At 44.4% G+C, this 20,825-nt stretch overlaps 1 protein-coding gene across 1 annotated transcript in view; it reads left to right on the top strand.

The window, feature by feature from the left end:
• Window positions 1-1,279: 1,279 nt before the first annotated feature.
• LOC118099333 (pleckstrin homology domain-containing family G member 1) overlaps window positions 1,280-20,825 on the top strand; it is a 33,244-nt gene continuing 13,698 nt past the window's right edge. The window contains exons 1-4 of the mRNA XM_035143830.2: window positions 1,280-1,721; window positions 12,063-12,628; window positions 17,703-17,803; window positions 19,107-19,176. Coding sequence (XP_034999721.1) covers window positions 1,712-1,721; window positions 12,063-12,628; window positions 17,703-17,803; window positions 19,107-19,176 — 747 coding nt within the window. The 5' untranslated portion in view covers window positions 1,280-1,711. The remainder of the gene's footprint in view (window positions 1,722-12,062; window positions 12,629-17,702; window positions 17,804-19,106; window positions 19,177-20,825) is intronic.

Below are 20,825 nucleotides of genomic sequence, written 5' to 3'. Positions count from 1 at the left end.
ACAACTAGTACACAAATACAGGTGGTGATGAGGGAAGACAAACTACAGACTAATCAGAACTAAGTGTGGTCTGTGATTAAATATTTTCTGCTGTCTTTTATTCCACCAAAGCTCTTTTTCGGCTTTCTGTGTTTAAGTCATATTAAATGGATGTTCTATCAATTCAGCATCGCGTTTTCGAAAAGTTGCTTAACGTACAAGGGACATATTAAAAAGTAGACGAGTGCTCAGGACAGTGCAAACCTCTCCACGGCCGTTAATCTAACTGTATTCTCTCATCCTGCCCACATGACAAGATATGACTTGACTTTGACTCAGTAGTATGAGTCAGTAGAGCACAAACCTCCGCCAACAGTCCCCTTGATAACAATCAAGCTGCACCAAGTTTCACACACTTTCAGAGGATTTTAATCAAGATCAATGAATTGTCCCTTAGGAAAGCATGAATATGTCAAAAACGTCCCTACAATTATCATAATACAACTCTATAGCATCTTTAACTGGAGCCCATAACCCACACCCCCAAGTTAGGCATAACAAGTTCTGACATATTTTGCGTTGGCACCAGTAATAAAACATTTGAACAATCAGCCTAACAAGTGGTTGCAAACCCCAAAAATCAGGACCCCCTGTCGTAAAGAGTGGATCTCATCTCTGCCCATTTTCTCTGATGTTCATCTTGACTCTGGTTGACAATTGCTCGGTCCCCCCCTAACGCTCCCACTGCAGACAGTTGTGTACACGCTCGTTTTGTCCAGCCTCTCTCTGATGTGGGACACAATGAGCGGTGCAGTGTCTCGCACTGAACGAGGAGCTTTTGTTTGAGCTGGCTCCCGGCCTATTGATCAGCCGTAACCCCCTACACACACACACACACACACACACACACACACACACACACACACACACACACACAGATCCCTCGCTTGGCCTTGTAAAGTGTGTGTGTACGTGTGTGATCTCTGGAGCTGTGCGCCAACAGCAGCAGCCTGCTGAGCGTGCAGCAGACGCACAAACGCACACAAAAGGTTTCGCCGGCCCTCGTCTAAGCGTTACACGCCTAGCTGAAAGTTTGATTTTGGAAGGAGGGAATAAGAGGAGAAGAAGAAATTGACAAAGATGAAAAAAGAAGGGAAAGAAGGAGGGGAAGGAGGAGAGGAGGCACTTGATGTGGAACTCCCAGCTCCTTGTAATTTGCTGCTGGGGGAGCGGGAGGAGGAGTCAGGGGGAGGGGAATACCCAGCAGGGAGGGAGCAGAGGCCATTCACTCTGACACACACACACACACACACACATGCAAACACTCACACACATGCACACAGTTGTTGCCACAGGATAGAGGGAGGGAGAGACGCGCGGAGAGAGGAGATCCTCAGCGAAGTGAGAGGAAAGAAAAGAAGGGAACATATCAGCCGGAGGAGTGTTTGTGTGTGTTCAGGAGGAAAACAGCCTGAGAGAGAGGGAGAGCGTATGGTCCTGTTTATATTCTGGAGGAGTGGACTGAACGTCTACTCCTGGGAGAGAGGACACATAATGACTGAGAGACTTTGGGAAATCTAAGGGAATTTTTTTCCACTGGGAATATTATCTGGAATACTTTTGGATAATGTGAGATGCCCAGGAAATCCTCTTTCTACCCAGATCTGCGCTTTTTAAAAACTCGCCCTCTGTCGCTCTCATCTCTGTTGGAAGGAGAGACTAACCAGCCACGATGCCAACCGGTAAGCAGCAGCTGTTAAACTTACATTTTGTATTTCTCAGGCATATACAACAATGTTTTCCAGCATCAATTAGAGACACTCAGACAAGTTTGAAATGAATCTGTGATGTTGTGGGATTTTATTTTGGCATCAAAGATGTTGCATTTCAGAACAAAACCCTGATTTTCTATTTGGAGAAATAAACCATGCACATTTGTTTTTGTATGACGAGTGAAAGATGGAGAAGTAAAGTTTGGAAAGTGGTTATTTTCTAGTGGCCAAACATCAGACAACAGCGTGTAAATATCAGATCCACTCACGAGTCTTTGATGGTTTGGCGTTGTGTCTTTCGTGTGTGATATTTTCTTCCCTCAGCTGACAGCGCTGTGTGAAGTGTCTCTGCAGCGTGCGTCTCTCAGCAGAGCTGCTGTATGAACAGCGTCCTCATGGTTTGTTTTCTCACCCCTGGTGTCGAGGGGAGCGTGTTTGCTTTCGTGCAAACCGTCGCAGGTTCAATTCCCAAATGAAGATGAGATGATGACGTACAGAACTTTGTGCTTTTCTCTCATGAGCCTTATGTTTTTAGATATTTTACTTTTCTGGCACTTATAGATCAAATTTAAGGTCGGTTCAACGGTGGAAATGCAAGGTGTGTTTCTGCGTCTGTGTTTTTTCAGGAACTGAGAATGGAAACTCACGAGCAGCCAAATCTGTCACAAACCTTCTCTTCCTGTTTCCAAGACAAACAGATTAAGTATAAAATTTAAATAAACACCTGTCCACTCTGCTCTACTTTAGTTTTCTATCTCTTCATATCTGCTAAAGCCAGCACGTGTCAGTTTCCTCATGCTGGGTGTTGGTTTGACTCGGTGGTGAGATGCCATTCTGCAGCCTGTGACCCAAATTAGAGCCTTGAGGGCAGCAGTTGTGGGGGGTGGCTACAAATGTGGATAGAGAGGGGCAGAGGAGAGAAGAAGAAGAGGAGGAGGAGGAGGAGGGAATAATTACTGTTTAGAGCAAACTCTTTGGTTTAGAGGTGCTGGAGACAATGGAGCCCTCCGTCCTCCTCCTTACACCCTCGTAGCTCGGCCAGTCCTGTGGGAGGACATCTGCCCCCCACCCAGAAACTGCATCTCCACAGATGCTGCATGGCTGGTGGGCGGGGGCAGGTCCTGTTGGAGTAATCTAAACAAATCAATAGTTTTCCCATCTCAATCTCACGCTTCACCTTCCGCCAAAATGTTGCATGTAGAGGCTGTGTAAGACGGTGCCGTGCAGGCGGAGGTGGATGCAGAGAGTTTTGAGCTTTTTCCTCTGGGTTGAAATCCAATCAGGTCAGAGAAGGAGGCTAGTGTGTCGCCCTCAGAGGGGGAGCAAGTGTGTGTGTGTGTGTGTGTGTGTGTGTGTGTGTGTGTGTGTGTGTGTGTGTGTGTGTGTGTGTGTGTGTGTGTGTGTGTGTGTGTGTGTGTGTGTGTGTGTGTGTGTGTGTGTGTGTGTGTCTGAAAATAGGGGGGTGTGAGCTCGAGGGTGGACATTTCTTTACAGAGGCGACTATGCAGCACATTCCTCACTGATGTCCACAGTGTCAATAACAAACAGAGAATCTCCGCCTGAGACGTCTCCTCACATCCCATAAACAAGACCTGCAGATAAGAGAGATTGTTAAATGGCGTTTAATCATTAAAAAACTTTACCGCGGCGCCAAAGCCATTTGTTGCTAATTAGCCTCCCGGCCGTGTGTGCGGTTGCACACATCATGTTTTGTGAGGCTGTGAAAGCCACAAGAGTCTATTAAGTCACACGTCATGTTTAAACTTCTGTCTGTATCAGTCGTGACGTGTGTTGACATGTTTTGAAAAACGCTGTCATGAGATTGTTGCAGCTTGTGCAGCTTGTTCTGCAGCTATATTATAAAGGAAGGATGCTATTTCTTTCCTTTTACCGCTCGTCTTTCTCCCTTCGTCCTCCGAAACATCTGCATTATAAAGAATGTCCAGGCCGGCGCAGGTCTTTGTCACATTCCCCGCCCTCTGTTTTCAACTTCATCCTCCCCGCCTCTGCTCCTCCGCAGTTGTTCGGCCGCGCTGTGAAATCTTGAGTGACATTTTAAGGTCCTTAGCGTCAGTTAAAATCAAGCCTGCGTCTCTATCAGAAGTGACCTTAAGTGGACACGGTGGAAGATGTGAGGCCGTGGCTAAACGGACAGCGAAGACTTTCAGATGCGTCCTTGTGCCGTGGAGGATCGGCGCAGGCTGCAGGGAACAAACGAAGTCTCGGAAAATTGTCTCGGCCATTTTCAAATATGACGGTGTGGGTGCTTGAGTGAATACACGAGTTTGGGTTAAACTTTTTAAAGAGCCACTAACGTAACTTTAGCAGGGTTTAAGTTTGACAACAAGCAGGATTCAAAATGAGACAGAGTGAGTGGGAGATGGAAAAGGAGAAAGAAGCAAGGGAGTGGGTGGTGTTTGACCTCTGGCTTTTCCTCTCATCTTTTCTTCCTACTTTCATTCCTTCGGGTCCTCTCCTCCTCATTACTCACACATGTCCTCTTCTCACATCCTCTTTCCTCAACCAAGAAGCTGGCGAAGACGAAAACAAACATTTTCATTTCAGTCTTGTACTTACAGGACCCATCATTCATCAGATTATTATCAGCGTCTGGAGGTTTTTCAGGGCTGTTGCCTGTTACAGGACTGCAAAGTCAGCAATAAGCTGCATGGCATGAGCTCGGCTGCCATCTGGTCGCAGCATAAACACAGAAAACACACACACACAAGCAAACAAGGTTGATTAAAGGGCCAGTGAGCAGAGTGTGTGGTCAAGATCCTGTCTGGTTAACTCACTCCTCTCTGGGAATAAAGCCTTGATCATTCATGCCGAGTTTTAGTTCTTTTCAGGATAAATATCACAGCTGTTATACTCTGGTCTAACTGGTCTGTGGCCGAAAGGTGAACATGGATTTTACTGATCCGCATGGATTTGTTAAAACATCTATTCTGTGGGTTGTTTATACTCATGCCATGGCAAGATCATTTTTGTTAAATTGTTTTTGTCTTAAATTAGCTCATTTGTCACTGGATCTTCCAAATACCTTCATTTAAACTTTTATACAAGGTCTTAAGATCTGAATCTACTGCTAGAAATTGACCCTCCTGAGTGATGTTTCTTGTGGTTATGTTGGGGTCCAATGTGTTGATTTCATGTCATAGTAAAGTATATATTCTCTGGTCATGTGTTTTGCTGAAAAGAAAGACACCAAAATGCAAGATTTCATTGGGTGTATTTTCACTCTAAAAACGCTATTTCTTTACGCAGATATGAAGCAACTAAACTAATTAAAAAGATTTAAAACTCTCTGAATTACTATGTCTACTATCTATATTAATAATGAACAACTGTTGTGATATCCTCTTGTGTGACGGTACAGTCACAGTCCTGCGTTCAGAAGAGTCTCAGTAAAAGGGAGTGTTCTGAACACATGTGCTCCCAATGCAAATATGAGCCTTGGTGGTCTGTAGCCGCATACACAAGCCGGCCTGTGTGTGTTTTTACATAGTAAAGTATACGCCTGGCGAGGGATGGTCTGAGCCCAGAGGAATGTCCTGCGGTGCTCACATGGACACAGCGTACTTGGCGGACCAGCTGAACATTATCGGAGTTTGTATGTGTAATAGGAAGATGGAAGAAAAAGAAAATAGCAGGGATCGAGATGATGGCAGGATTTACATCTGATTGGATTTGTTGCAATTGGCAAGAAAGGAAATTGGAGTAGAGGCGATGGAAGGAAGGAAGAAAAACAAAGAAAGATGGAGGAGCGACTGACAGCTTGTTGCGCTGGTCTCTCCTCGCTGATGTCAGGGTGTTGTTTTCTCTACCTTCAGCTCTTGTCTTCGTTCACAGTCGCACCAGAAAGTTCCACAGTGAACTCAAGTTAGTGGCTGGTGATACAGTGGATTGTGCGGCTGCTCCCATTGGTTGATGGCAAAATAAATGTGAAGGGGGCAAAGGTTCAGCGATCACCAATGAGATACAGACGATGATGATACAGAACCCAATGAGAAGGAAATGTCCACAAGCAAATTCATTGATGTGGGCGGTTGCATTTCAGTGAAGCTGTCCTACCAATCACAGACAAAAATGTCCAAAGATATCTTGTCAAAAAAGACATTTTGTTGTAATAAATACTGGTGCTGCAAATTTAGATTTTAAGATTAAATTTAGTTTGTGGTGATTTCATAATAGGCTATTTGTGCGTAATGCTTCCTATCATAGGTTTAAAGAGTTAAAGCCAATTTATACTTTTTTTGAATTTGTGTTGCTTGAAAGGTGCATGAAGTGTAAATGTTGTTATCGTGTCCATGTATTGGTCACTATAACGATTCTCAGGAGTCTTTACCAACACTGAACTCTTCCGTCTCCGAGTCGGCCAAACCAAGTGGGTATTTTCTAAATTCCCCTCTTTGATTTTCCTCGGACTTTGTTTTACTGCCGAGGGATACTCCCTGGAACCAGCCTCCTCCACACGTTACTTGTGTTTCAAACCCAGTGATTATAGGGACACTATGTAGGTTAAAATAAACACAAGGTATTTTTTGCAGCTGCTCTGTATCCAACATCTGCACATGACATAATACTCAGGATTCATAGGATGTTCACGTGCCCATTATAAAGCACTCACGGGGCTGTTTGACCTGTCTGAGCCACTTGTGAGGCTCATCAGGGCCGTAAAGAGACCCGGGTCCTCACAGCTGTTTGCTGACCACTTTCAGGATGAAGGGCTCTTCAGGTGACCGTAAAGCGTGCAGTGGAAATTGGAGAAGTTAAGTGTAGCATGAGCCATTAAACCGGGCTAGACGGGCAGAGGGGCTTTACCAACCTGTTGCACTGACTGAGGGGATGGAGAGGAAGGATCAGGTGTCAGTTGTAGCAGGTTGGCATGTATGTGGATGTACAGCACAATGGCTAGAAGCAGTTTATAACCCTGTGGTATGTGCTGTATATGTAGCATCTGTGTGTATTGTTTAGTGTTTGTGTATTGTGAACACGACACTGACCAAAGATTTCATTTATAGATTAAGTGGTCTCAATCATGATTCAATTTAATCGTTACTTCTTAATATGTTGAATATATGTTGTTTTTATTTTAAATTCAATCAATCAAACTTTATCTATATGCTTTTAGAGCAGGCAGGAGGCAGGAGAGGAAAATCCTGCTGCAGAAAGCACGTGTTTTTGTTCACAGCACATCAACACCAGCGTCGGCCACAAAAAACTCCCAAATCTCGTCATCTGTCCAATTTTAAATTGTTGGCAACTTCTACGTGTCTTACACTTCAGTTTCGTGTGTGTCATGTGAATCATCATCAACACGCCCACTCGCTCGCTGTGAATTTGTAGAAAATCGTCCTGCTGTGTCCTCACATGGGCTCACTCAGACATTTTCCCGATATTTAACCGGGGGACTGGAAAGAAAAGTTTCCTGGAAAACGTCTGGAGCAACTGACTCGGACATTTGCGCTCACACAGTGTGTATCTGAAAGAAGCTTTTGCTTGTTAAATCTGGTCCATCCAGAGTTGTTTTGTGTCGTGGTGCAAAGATAACTGCAGGTTTATGGGTAAATGAGTTTGCCCTCACCTCCATTGATGCATCCCATAATCTAAACTGAGAAGAAAAGTGTAGATGCATTCTGCACGAGCTGGTGAATATGCACCAGAGTCCTTCAAAGGGTGACGATTATATAATCTATAAATTATCTACTGCCAATACATGTTTTAATCAATTTGTCATCCTCTTTTAAGTAATCAGAATAAACACACAAATATTTACAGGTATTTCCTTGTTCTAAAAATATAGCAAAAATAGTTAATAATAAACTTGCAGTACATAGCCAGTAATTTTACCATCTGTGTTTATCGCCTGCTCTCTTCTCAGTCTGGTTCCTCCTGGTTCTCGCTGTTTTCCCTCCAGACGAGCTTGATCATCAACATATTAAACTTCTTAGGGAAGCGGCCTCGGCTCTTTGGGGGCTTTCGTTTTCAAGTTAAATGAAAGCCAGAGATTGAAGACAGGTTTTGCAGCCTCTCTGTGAATCACCCTCTCTGTCTCGTCTGGCAAACACGGACATACAACACAAACACACACACGGACATACAACACAAACACACCCACACGGACATACAACACAAACACAGACACACACACACACACACACGGGAAAAACGGTCCCAACCTGCATGCGTAGGCACTATAATTGGAGATCGTTTACAAGGATCGGGTTGAACATAATCTGGACAGGGGCTAACCAAAGCCTGTCCATCTTCTCCACTCTCTCCGTGTGTGTGTGTGTGTGTGTGTGTGTGTGTGTGTGTGTGTGTGTGTGTGTGTGTGTGTGTGTGTGTGTGTGTGTGTGTGTGTGTGTGTGTGTGTGTGTGTGTGTGTGTGTGTGTGTTCAAGAGCCAGTTCACCCAGGAGACGGCCACAGCATGTCCCAAACACGAAGCCCGACGCTGGGAAGGAGGGGCTGGGCAAACACGGGATGGAGCAATCTCTCTCTCCGGGATGTTTGGGTTTCACTGCAAACGGAAACACATGGTTTTCTCTGTATTTGTTCTCTAAGCCTGTGTGTTTGTGTGTGTGTTGCACGTGCACACTGCCCATATCTAACTGATGTGAGGACCATTAGGTAATTCCTTCAGGTAGCGTAATCTTCCGTGATAAACCTAATGCATTTTGAGTGAAACGCACACGGGACAGATTTACATACACCTGTTGTGATAAGGATAAATCAAAGGGCAAAGAAACCGGTCAGTTACCCATTAATGCCACAGTGTGTAATATAATAAAACTCATTGTGTGTATGATGACTCTATATGACGTGTGCTGCTTATCAACAAGCCGTGTGTGTGTGTGTGTGTGTGTGTGTGTGTGTGTGTGTGTGTGTGTGTGTGTGTGTGTGTGTGTGTGTGTGTGTGTGTGTGTGTGTGTGTGTGTGTGTGTAGAGATGTTTTCACCCACTGGACTCTCTGATCTTTAATTGTTAAAAAGTGGGTCAGTCTGGGGAATGTTAGTATTTGGATGGACGCACACGCACATTTGAAACACGCACAGTCAATCAGCGCCTTGGCCTGTCTGAGGAAAACACAGTTTCATGCCACTCCAGCTTTTGGACGCTCCAGTTCCTCCCTGCTTTTCTTGGCACGCCAGCGGAACAAATTTGAAGCGAACGCTGTGATTCAGCAGGAGTCTCACCCCATTGTTGTTGTTTTTTCAAATGTGTAATTCAATACTGTTGATTTTACATCCATGAAACATTATAACCAGGTATTGGCTTCATTTTATTTTCCTCTGAAAAACATGTTTGTAATGGTTCAGTAGAGACGGACAGACTCGAGGGCCTGGATCTGGCAAAGACATATTTGTGATGTTTGGACTCATAGCTGCACTCGTCAATATTTTGATATTCGCAATGGATCAAGGGACTATTCATGATCAGTACCAGACTAGGGCTGTGGCTCATAAAGCGGGTCCTCCACTAATCAGAATGTCTGTGGTTTGATTCCTGCTTCCTCCAGTCTGTATGTGGAAGAGTCTTTGGGGAAAATACTGAGGCACAAATTGCTTCTCATGGCTGTGCCGACAGAAAATAAATGGTGTTTTTGTTAAAATCCTAAATGTAGTAGCGTTGCATGAATGTGTGTGTGGATGGTTGACTGTGACTTGTACTGTAAAGCACTGAAAGAGGTCGATAAGACAATGTTTCCAAAAATGTTCAAACCCAGAGAAATCCCCAATTTTACTCAAACTATACGTTTATTTTTGAGGCCCTTTTAATTGCATCATATCCCTTTACCCGTGTCTTTGCTCGTCTCTGCTATAACTTCCTGAGGCAAACATGTGATGAAACAAAAACCAACTGCTTGCCTGTTTTCCTTCCAATGTTTGTATTGGTCACTCATAGTAGATCCTGATTGTTCGCCGGCGTTTTCCTAACGTGAATAAAACTTTAATACCTCATTGAGTCGCATCAGGGAGATTTTCATCGGCAGTGGTGGTAAAGACAACAACTCCCATGATCCCACGCGGCTTTACGACGTCATCAAAATAGGTCTTTTGTTATTGTTTTGATTGAGAGACGCCTAGTGGCCTAGATCAGGGCTCACGAAATGATGGGGAAAAGCCAATGATTTCGTGGCTTCTTTATTAAAGCGACAATAGTTTGTTTTTATACCCGAAGAACTCTGTGACCTGTAGTCTTTAACCACATTTGGAGTTACCACCAGTAACCACAGGTGTCGCCAAATTAACCAGGACAGAAATCTTTAAGATTGCCACTTTAAATTAGGCCAACTTTGACATAAAAAATATGTCAGATATCCGCTAGAGCTTATTTAAATTCTCTCTCACAAGAGAAACATACCGGTGTCCTTTCTTAGCTGGGTATCTTTGCGTTGGTAGTTTTCAAACTCAGCCCTGTGATCTTCTCGTCACAGACCAGTCTAACGAGCACGTCTGCTGCTCTCTAAAGAGGTGTCACCGTAGCAGAAAGACCTCCAAGGTACCTATTTGAAAGGTGAGAGAGTGGGTATGTACCCAGGATTCTTTGAGCTTGTCCTCAGTTTCACGTTTCATGTTTTTGAACGTGAGCGTGTGATCTCCGGAGCTTTGAAGTGAGACAGGTTTTAAAGCTGAGCTGGTGCTGCTGGCAGAAAGAAAGAAAGAGAGAGAGAGAGAGAGAGAGAGTGACACTGTTCTATAGGGCTCTGGAGATCAGTGTTGCCACAACACCGGTGCTGCCGGCTTTCTGGTGTAGCGAGCTTTGATTATAAAGACCGGTGTCAAACTCCCACAGAGACGGTATGAGGCTCTCTCATCTTGTCCTCCCCTCGCCTGGCCACTGTGTTTACTTGCTCCCTGCACTTCCCGTCAAAGCTGCCCTTTGAAGCGAGACCTTGGAAACCGTTGAGGGAAACTTGGAGAGCTTCTGTCCGATACGCTGCATGTGTGGTTTCACTTCAGCCGGCCTCACTGTGGGGCCTCGGGAGTCAGTAATCATATCTTAACGGATCTCTCCACAGACCCAAGGTTGAGAGCCAGTTTGGCACCGCGGTACGCCAAATAGACTCCTGTAGTCGCACACACACACACACACACACACACACACACACACACAAACTTGTGTGTGGAATAGGGCTCTCATTCATGGCCCCAGTGTGGAGTGCTCTCTGTATTACACTAAGCTTGTCATTAAACTCAAGCTCTTTCTGTATTCCGCTGGAAAAATGCTGAAACACAAACATGCACGCACACACAATTCGAAATCTAAAGTTTACGTTTCTTGTGTGTGTTGGGAGTTTTCACCAGCTCCTTGTATGTGAAACATTTGGGTGGAACTGAGGACAACTGTGAGTCAGTGGTCCTCATCTGACTGCTGGTCAGTCACACTGTGGTCCGCAGGAACGTCAGGCATTGCGATACTAAACAGTTTGGCTGTAAGAATATTAAGGTGCTGAATCGTAAGTTACATACTGTGACTCTGTTCCTCCTCTGTGGCTGTTTGTTTGGTTTTGATTTGAGGAGGTCACATGTTGAATCTCTATAAACACATTCATCGTGTGAATGTGCAGAATATTTAGGCGAGGGACAAGATTTCGGTCTTTCTGTTTCAAGTTTGACCAATCACATTTCGGCAGGCTTTGCTTTACCTGCATGTTTGACACGTGTGTTAAAAGAAACTTAACAGTGAACAGAAGATGGAGTCTTGGCCCAAATATTGGCCATTGCCCTCAGATGGCCTCCAAGGTTGTTCATAGACAAACTTGATATTTGAGAGCTACAAATAAAATGTTACAGATTTTACTTGTTAGACCACCATTGCGAATGCAAGGTATTGGGCACTTTCTAGTCCAAATAAAGCCAAAACGTTGATGTTTTTTTGCAAAGTTTGACAGTGAAAGGCCCCAAAAAAGTGGTAGCATCATTGGTCCAGACAACATCATGTATTCTATGTGCAGCCTTTTATTTAGAAACACTAGGACAAGAAGTCTGTATGTGCCCAAAGGTGAAATTTAGAGGCCATTCACCTTTTGCTTCTGTGTGATTGGCCGTTATTGTGCCTTGTTCAGTCGTGAGTCATGTTAACCTTTTTTGCTGAACTGCTTATTTGGGTGGAGCTGCCCGTAACAACACCTCCGCTGTGGCATTGTGTTGGTCTCACTGAGATGAATGAGCCAGCTGGTGTTTTTATTTCCACAGATCTGTTTGTCAGAAAACTGCCTTAGACAACCTGAACTTAATAATAATATTATATAACATATTTGGCCGCAAATCTGATGTTTGTCTTTGTCTCGTTATCTCTCCAGATGATTACAACTACCTGCCTGATGTGTTGCCGCCCCTTCCTGAAGTCCCGGACTCTGGCTCTGTCCTGAGCTCCGTCGACTACCCGGCCCGCTGCCTCCGCAACCCGGCCTTCCGCCACGCCTCCCTGCGCTACTGCTCCGCCCTCAGCATGGACTCGTCTCCCGACAGCGCCGAAAGGCCGATCAGCTACAGCTCCACCTCGTCGTCAGCCTCCTCCCGGGACAGTCACTGCTCCCTGGGCAGCCGCTCCACCCTCGTCCCTGCCCCTCACTGTAACCCAGTGGCCTCGGACCGGGACTCCGGGGCCATTCGATTGGAGCTGGTCCCGGCTCGGCAGCTGGGATGCGGGGAGGAAGAGGACAGAAATGATAGAGGGATGGACACAGGGAGGGGGCAAGGGAGACAGGGCAGCGAACAGACTCCGACAGAACATTCAGAGCCAGAGCTGAGTCCTGTGGGAGGTGAGCGGACGGGGCAGGGACCCAGGACATATGTGGACCGAGTGGTGCAGGAGATACTGGATACAGAGAGAACATACGTCCAGGACCTGCGAAGCATCGTAGAGGTAAGGGACAGAAAAAACAAAACATAACATAACCTCTGCAAGAAATGAGAAGCAGAAGGATCCTACACATGGGACGGGTATAAAATATCAAAGGTAAAGCGCTTTTGGCAGCAGATCAGATGTGAGGCTTTGAACGAATTCAAGGTTACTCAGATTATATCAACTCCAAATGTGACCTCTCAGCTTTCCCCTAGGACGGGTCAATCAATTTATCTTCAGGATTTTGTGTGATCTTAACTATAGTTAAGGTTTTGATTAAAAAAAATACAGTATACAAATCTATACAAATCTATGAACTGATCCGATACCATGTCTTTAAAATATGTTACTTTCACAAAGATAAAACTGCAAATTTCTTTTCTCAGAAAACAAATTTCTTCTTCGCGGCTCCAAAACAGCAGTTGTGTTGTTAAAGTATTTTCTGTTAGTGTAGCATTAGCCAGAGCTGAAATGTCAGCAAATTTGCAATATTTCATCCTGGAAAGTCCTGGCGACGTGTACAACATGCAAGTTGCACTGGTATCGTAAGTACTCAGTATCGGCAGATATGCAAAGTCCGGGTATCTGTATCTGAAGGCGGAAAATGGTATCGGAACTTTTTGGCTTGTGATCCTTTAAAACAAATCACCCCCTCATGACTGGTTTCATATGTCCAGATTTTCTTTCTTTTCTTTGTTTTTATTGCTTCTTTCGAGACCTGGGAAACAGCTATTCAGTATAATCCAAAGAGGGGGGAAAAATGCAAACATTAACATAGAAAACATGTTTTTCATTTTCTCGTAAGAGGCAGAAATTCAAATAAGATCAAATGGTTTTAACATTTTTAGAAGGTCCCATCTTTTCCAGGCAAAACAGTGACTGAACTGAAATATTTCCTCGCTGACCCAGTTAGGCTCTGAGCAGCAGTGGGACGTCATAAACGTGCTGCAGTCCAGCGCCTGCCTTGACCTTGGTCTCTTCAGGAGGAATATGGGGCTTTAATTTACAAGATAACAATCATCCTTTATATCTTTGTGGTTTCCCTCACACACACACACACACACACACACACACACGTGACACATGCAGCTCATTGCCTGCAGCGAACCTTCAATACAATAAGGTCACCTGTGTTTGCAGGCGGGGTTTGGACCGAGTTACACGACACCAGAGCTTTTGTGCTGTGGGCAAAGGCACACACACACACACACACACACACACACACACAGAACCACACAACTCTTTTCTTTTTTTTAAAAGCACACGCACGCACACACACACACATACTGTATACACACACACTCAAATACACTCCCTTTGTTAAAGTTGGCTTTGAACTGCGAGGATACACATTGCCTCCAGTCAGGACTTTAGAGGCTTTGTTTAAGCTTGGGTGCAGTGGTTTGTACCAAAGGTTGCTCTCCTTTTACTCTTCTTCTTCTTCTTTTCTTTCTCCGTTCAGCTCTTTATGGTTCTGTGGAACATAAAAAATGATATTGTGCATGCTCGAATATGTGCAACACACATGTGACATGTGTTTTGCATTTGTGTCCTGCAGCTAAATTTGAGTTGTTTGTGGTGTAAGATGCATGTGTCGGAGGCTCGTCCACATTTTTCCACATCTTTCCTTCCCAACTCTGCGCTCCTGGGTCAAGGGTCGTGTGTGTGTGTGTGTGTGTGTGTGTGTGTGCGTGTGCGTGTGTGCGTTTGTTGTATAGGGTTGAAAAGGTTCATACGAGGGGAAAAAGAAAGCAGGATATTCATATTCCCGAGAGACAGGATAAGTAGAGGGAGTGCGGTTTTAGATGTTGTGGCTTTGGCCTGTCACCCCTGATCGATGTCCCACCCTCTCCTGCTCCTCCTTCCCTTCCTCCTCCCTTCAGGAGGTGAGGAAAAGGGGGGAGACAGAGAGGAAGGTAGGAAGGGATTTAGGTCTGAGATAACACTGTCCAAAGTAGGTTAGGAAAACACTGAACAGAGCTTAGGAGCAGCACTTAATAACCCTCCACTGCCGCTCTTCTGCACATCACCTATCTCCATTAGTGCGTCAGACCACCCAGCCCTGGCCCACCACACTCAGACGGCAGCACGGCTAATTCTTCACCAGCACTTTGGATGGGACGCATGCATTTTGCCTTTCTTCACCCTTTTTAATGCCGGTTCCAGTGGGTGCACAGAAGATGGATTGCGATGGCTGCGTCTGTGTGAATAGAGCTTTTAACATGATGGTTTACTTATCGGGAAGAGAAGACCACTGGACAGCATCAACCCATCTATTATCAGCACTGTCCTGTGTGAGCTGGTCCCGCAGTATCATCCCATAATCCCTCTGCCCGTGCTGCTTCCTGCAGGGGAAGAGGGTGGGGTAAAGCCTCAAACACAAATATTTACCCAGACTCCCTTGGGCTCACCTGTGTCCCATCAGTCAGCAGTGGTGTGGTAGTCTACACACACACACACACACACACACACACACACACACACACACACACACACACACACTGTGCGAGCTTGTGTGTGAACCGTATGTTTTCATTTAGATCAGTTACAGTACAAGTGAAAGTACTGAGCGGTCTGTCAGTTGGTCCAGGAATTAATTCATGTCTATGGTGGCCCTGAAAACCATGCAGCCAAAGAAAAGAAGAGAAATGAAAAAGGATTTGTCAACACACCAAACACTGCTGCAAAAACAGAAACCCTAATATGCCTCCAAAAAAGTTCTGCAAGACTGGACAACACAACCAAATGCACAAACGTGCTGCCAGAACAAAAGAAGTCCACCGTCGAGTCTTCTCACACAGCTCAATAAAAATGATTTAGAAAACAATACGTTTCCTGGAGACACTAAAAAGTGATAAACAAGCTTGTCAAGCTTTGTTTCCCTGGAAATGTCTGCAAGTCATTTCTTTTGTGTTGTGCAGAAGTTTATGCATCTGGTTGTGTCCTGAGTGTTTTTTCCGAAAAGTGCATGTGTTGTCAAATTGGCGAAATTTTTTCCCCCATTTGGTTTTGTTTAATGTATTTGAATGTGTTTTTCTTTTGTATGATGCAGCGTGTCGGGCTCGCTCTGCCACTTCACGTTCCCAAAACAAAGCTTTGATTTGATTTCCCACTGCCAGGCCATTTGTAGTTGACTGGGCATTTCAAATGAAAAGTGACAAATTGTTTAAATGAATGAGATTTGAACGTCGCCACTCGACATTACTTTGAGGAATGACTTCCGACTGTGAAGGGATGTGATTGGTGCAGAGGAAAGAAGTGTGTACTTGAGGTGGTTAATAGTTAACAGGAGAAAGTATCAAGTTTGTACATGTTATGTCTGATGCTTAGCGGGGAGTGTTCCTTAAGGTGTGTGTTTGTGTGTGTTTGTGTGTGTGTGTGTGTGTGTGTATGAGTGTGTGTGCTGCCCATTGTTAAGAATCAGCCAGGCTTTGACTGAGGGTGTTGAGTGAACGGGTCAGGCCAGGTCAGATCCGTGACCCGTGGCTAATAAAGCATCACCTTACACATTACCTTCGATAGTCAACAAAATCCAAACATGACCTCCTGACGTGACCTCTAACCATCAAATCCTCCCAACAGAAACCACGGGCTCTTTCATCACCTTCAAACCAATAAACATTCAAATGACTTTCACTTTAGGTTTGAATCATGTTGTTTTGGCTGAGACTCTTTTTTAAAATCCCTTCTCTGTAGGACTGCTGCTGTTATAACATTAACATAGAAGATTAAAGCACAGCAGCAGGCTGTAAATTCAACAGATAAAAGCAGGTGATCAGGGAAGTGTGTGTGTGCTGTAATCAGTGGGTGTGTGTCCTGCCCAGTTACAGACTGTGGTCGATACTTACTCCTACTGACTGTCCCTGTGTGTGTGTGTGTGTGTGTGTGTGTGTGTGTGTGCGTGTGCGTGTGCACCTGTGTGTTATGTGTTCTTCAGGTGTAGTTGTGTTTCGGGTTTGACTCCCATCTTTCAGCAGCCTGCAGGAAAAGATATTATCAGAGCTCATTTGTCAGAGAGACAGACGAGCAAGAGGCGCTTCAGAGAGACAGACACAGCGACTCTCACGGCTCCTGTGTGTTTCCTGATCCGGGTTCAGATTTTTGTATCGACTCATGGTTGTGATTACACAGTGTAAACAACATACACAAGAACGTAATGACAAATTAATGTGAGGGATTTAATGCAACAGAAACCAGCTACAGGCTTGCAGAAGAGAAACGGTGACTGGTGTGTGTTTTTCCCCCCCCGCCTCTCACTTTCTGTCTGCGGGGCAGACTGAGAGCCGAGTCGTTACAGCGCTGACGGCAGTGATGGAGCCAGTGATAAGAGACGTTGGTGTTAAATCAGCCTGAGCAGATTTATACCTGTTTTCCAACATGTTGAACCTGTGTTTCCTGCAGCATCGGAGTGACTGTGGTGGGGCTCAAACCTGATGATCAGCCTTATCTCCCCGATCAGGATGTTTACACAAAACAGAGCCACAGGGGATCAAGCAGCGCAATAACATAACTTAACGTCTAATTATACCACTTCAAATCAAATTAGAGAATTTACATGAAATGAAAAATGATGTATACCATGGGTGTTTTAATTGGTGTTGCTGGCTATTACAACTTAAAGAACAGAGGAGGCCATGACGAATGATGAGTCATATAATTATGTGTGCACAGGAAAATTAAAGAAAAACATTTAAATAAAAATGATGATGATGATGATATTTTCCCCTTCAGTAGAACAGAAACAAAGTGCAGGGGGGTATTATAGTGGCATGAACTCAATGACTCTAGTTTATAAATAAATAAATAAAATGTATTAATGAGGAGTCCCCAAAAATAATACAGCAAGTTTGTTCACGTTGTATATGTGGAACTGGAGCACATGCAAGAACGATAATAAAAGGTCTGTTTCTGTTTCTACAGTGGAAATTCCTTTCGGTCTGCAGTTCTAGTTGTAGGTGAACGTTGTGGATTAAACAGTAGAATGTACAACTACATGCTGTGTGGGTTTTTAGTTTGATTATCTGAGAATAGACAGACGTCTACAGCCGTCCAGCTCTAACATGACTTCTCTCTCTCTCTCTCTCCTCCTGTGCAGGACTACCTGGAGTGTATCAGTAACCAGTCTCGACTGGCCCTGAGCTCCGAGGACAAAGGTTCACTATTCGGCAACATCCAGGACATCTACCACTTCAACAGGTACAACATGGAGACAGTGGCAGTTCACTACAGACCTAAGTCACAAATATGAGACCTCAGACTTTACCTGTGAAGCCTAAGTTACCTCAGACAAAGACGGTGATGTGACAAAATAGGTCATTCAAGTCAAGTCATTCCAGTATTTTTTAGAAAAGGATGATTTTGCTTTCAACCTGAATATATTTTTTTCACAGATCATGTTAGAGCTGATTCTTGTTCATCAATATTTTAATATATATGGTGTCTCATGCCTTTATATTCTGAGGCTAATACTGACGTGTCCCCAAGGAGAATAAGTTTAAACAAGAAATATTAACACCTATGATGTAAGTGGTTGTTGACAAATCCCAAGTAATTGTCAAGTTTTTTTCTACACCCGTAAACTACTGTTAATCCTGTGCTGTCTCTGGTGTTAAGTGAGTTGTATGAATTATCTTATTGAACTACAACGCCTTGTGACAGCTATTTTAAAGTCTTGGGTGAGTCCCATTCACAATCTTTCAAAGCCATAAGCAAATCATTAGGTTACAGTGAAATATAATCTAGCTTCAAACTTGACTTGGACTTGGCCCCAAAATGTCTGACGACATATTAATACACCGACAGACTCTCGTCTCTCCCAGGCTCAACAAACAATGACCTGTTAATAGTGAAACTGGGCTGAGGCACCTGTTGATTTCTTGGAAGGGCGTTGTGTGTGTGTGTGTGTGTGTGTGTGTGTGTGTGTGTGTGTGTGTGTGTGTGTGTGTGTGTGTGTGTGTGTGTGTGTGTGTGTGTGTGTGTGTGTATAATCAGTCCCCGTCTGCATATTTGTCTCCTCCGGCACCGTTCTGAAGTGTGTGTGTCTGTCTGCTGTATCCAGACGAGATGGCTAGCTGAGCATCAGCCCTGGTGGTCTGGCGTCACACTCTTGTCTCCCACCTATTCATTTCTCAGCTGCTGTGTGGCAGAAAACCTGGCCAGTAAAAGGAAGCATGTAAAAGCAGTTTAAAGCGGTGACAGTGACCTCATGCTTCAGCCAGGAAACAATCACTCCAGCAGTTGTGTTCCACACACACACACACACACAGCTACATACAGGAGCACCCGTTTGAATTCATGGAAGTTTCTCGTTTGTTCAGAGCCGAGCGCCCTGAGGCCTCATTTGCGCACCCAGCGTGACTCTTTCTCCTCAAATTCGCTGTGATTGTTGTGAACAAAGAATGGTGGGAAGAGGAGAAACGCAATCTGTTTACTGTTAAAAGAAGAAGAAATTTGTGGGTTCACATCAAAGTCTGATCTCTCTGATTTCCTTTGATTTCAGGGACCTTCTTCATGATCTGGAGAAGTGTAACGCCGACCCAGTGGCCATCGCAGAGTGCTTCGTATCCAAGGTAAAAATGTCCAACGCCTCCTCCAACTCTTTGACTCCACTGATGGAAAGTAACTGATGACACACACTCACAATGTGACACATACTGAAACTGAAGTACATGTACAGTATCAGTTTACTTGAGTCTTATCAGAGAGATTTTTTTCTTCTTTTTTTCCACATGAATCATTTTACAACCCCTTGATTCAGATCTACAAATGTACATTACCTTTGTTTGTATCTAATATTTAAAACTAGCTTCTCCTCTACCAAATATAATAAAAAAACTGCTTCTTACACCTTGAAGCATTTCTATTAAAAATCAAATATATTATCCATCCATCCATTATCTATACCACTCATTATCCATATCCTTCGGGGGGGGGAAGCTGGAGCCAATCCCAGTTGATGTTGGGTGGGAGGCACGGTGCACCCCTGGACAGGATGCTAACGTATTGCAGGGCCAACACACAAATAACCATTCATGCTCACATTTACACCTCTGGTCAGTTTAGTCTCCAATCAACCGAACCCCAAACTGAGTGTCTGTGGACTGTGGGAGGAAGCTGGATAAAACCCACGCAGACCTGGGGAGCACATGAGAACTCCACACTATCACTATTGTGCCTTGGTTATAATGTGATTTATTACAGATTGAGTTCTTTTGAAACTTTATTCAAGTGGGATTTTGAAAGCAGAACTTTACTTGTAATGGAGGATTTTTAACCGTTCTGAGTATTTCCTCTGTACTACTGTCTGTCTCTGTGTCCACATGCCAACTCCTTTCCGTTGCTTGTTGAAACCTGTCCAAACAGCTGGCAGACACGCACACACGCACACACGCACTAACAGAAAATGAGAAACAGGTTATTTTAAGAGACCAGTTCCCAAAAGTCCGATGCAGACGTTGCATACAGTCAGTGAAGTTTATCGTAGCCAGTAGCATCACTTTAGTGTCGGGAATGTCCGTGTTAAGTGCAAGAGGAAGGACAACTCCAGAGGAATTTTAAAGACCGCCCCAAATATGTAATCAGTTTTTTTTCTTCTTTTTTTTACTGGAGGCCGGTAATAGCTGCACTTCATCAAGAAAAGCTGGACTCAGCAACTCTGCTGAACGACGTATCACTGCTCCCTCTGTGTGTGTGTGTGTGTGTGTGTGTGTGTGTGTTCTAACCTTTCTTCCAGCCCGACTCCTCACCCATCCATGCCTCATAAAATTATTATGTCCCATGATAAATACACTGCATTCCAGCACTTCCTCTAAAACAGTTTACATTCCCTCCCTACCCCCACTGCAATTACACCCAATACCACAGAGCAACTGTCTGACCATGTATATAAAAAAACAAGTCACAGTCACAGACTCCCTAAATGCAGCAGCTGCTGTTGTTGACAAACCCGTTTTATAGCGGCCCACAGCTCCACTCGGCATAATTAACTGGGATCCATAAACAAGCCTGGATGCTGACGTCCTGTAACTGACTGATTAACGGAGCAGTTAGCACAAAATAAAATGTCAACAGATAATGTCTGTGTTACGCTCCACCGTTTGGCGACCCTAGGGGGCGTACAACCCTCAAATCACTGACCACAACTTACTGGAATCAATGACAGAACACCTTAAAAACAATGGGATTTATTTACATTAAATACAATCTGAGTGCAATGTTT

The sequence above is a fragment of the Hippoglossus stenolepis genome, chromosome 20 (assembly GCF_022539355.2).
Source record: "Hippoglossus stenolepis isolate QCI-W04-F060 chromosome 20, HSTE1.2, whole genome shotgun sequence".
NCBI lineage: Eukaryota > Metazoa > Chordata > Actinopteri > Pleuronectiformes > Pleuronectidae > Hippoglossus > Hippoglossus stenolepis.
Note: the sequence above shows the minus strand (reverse complement) of the source record. Positions and strands in the feature narration are given on the sequence as shown.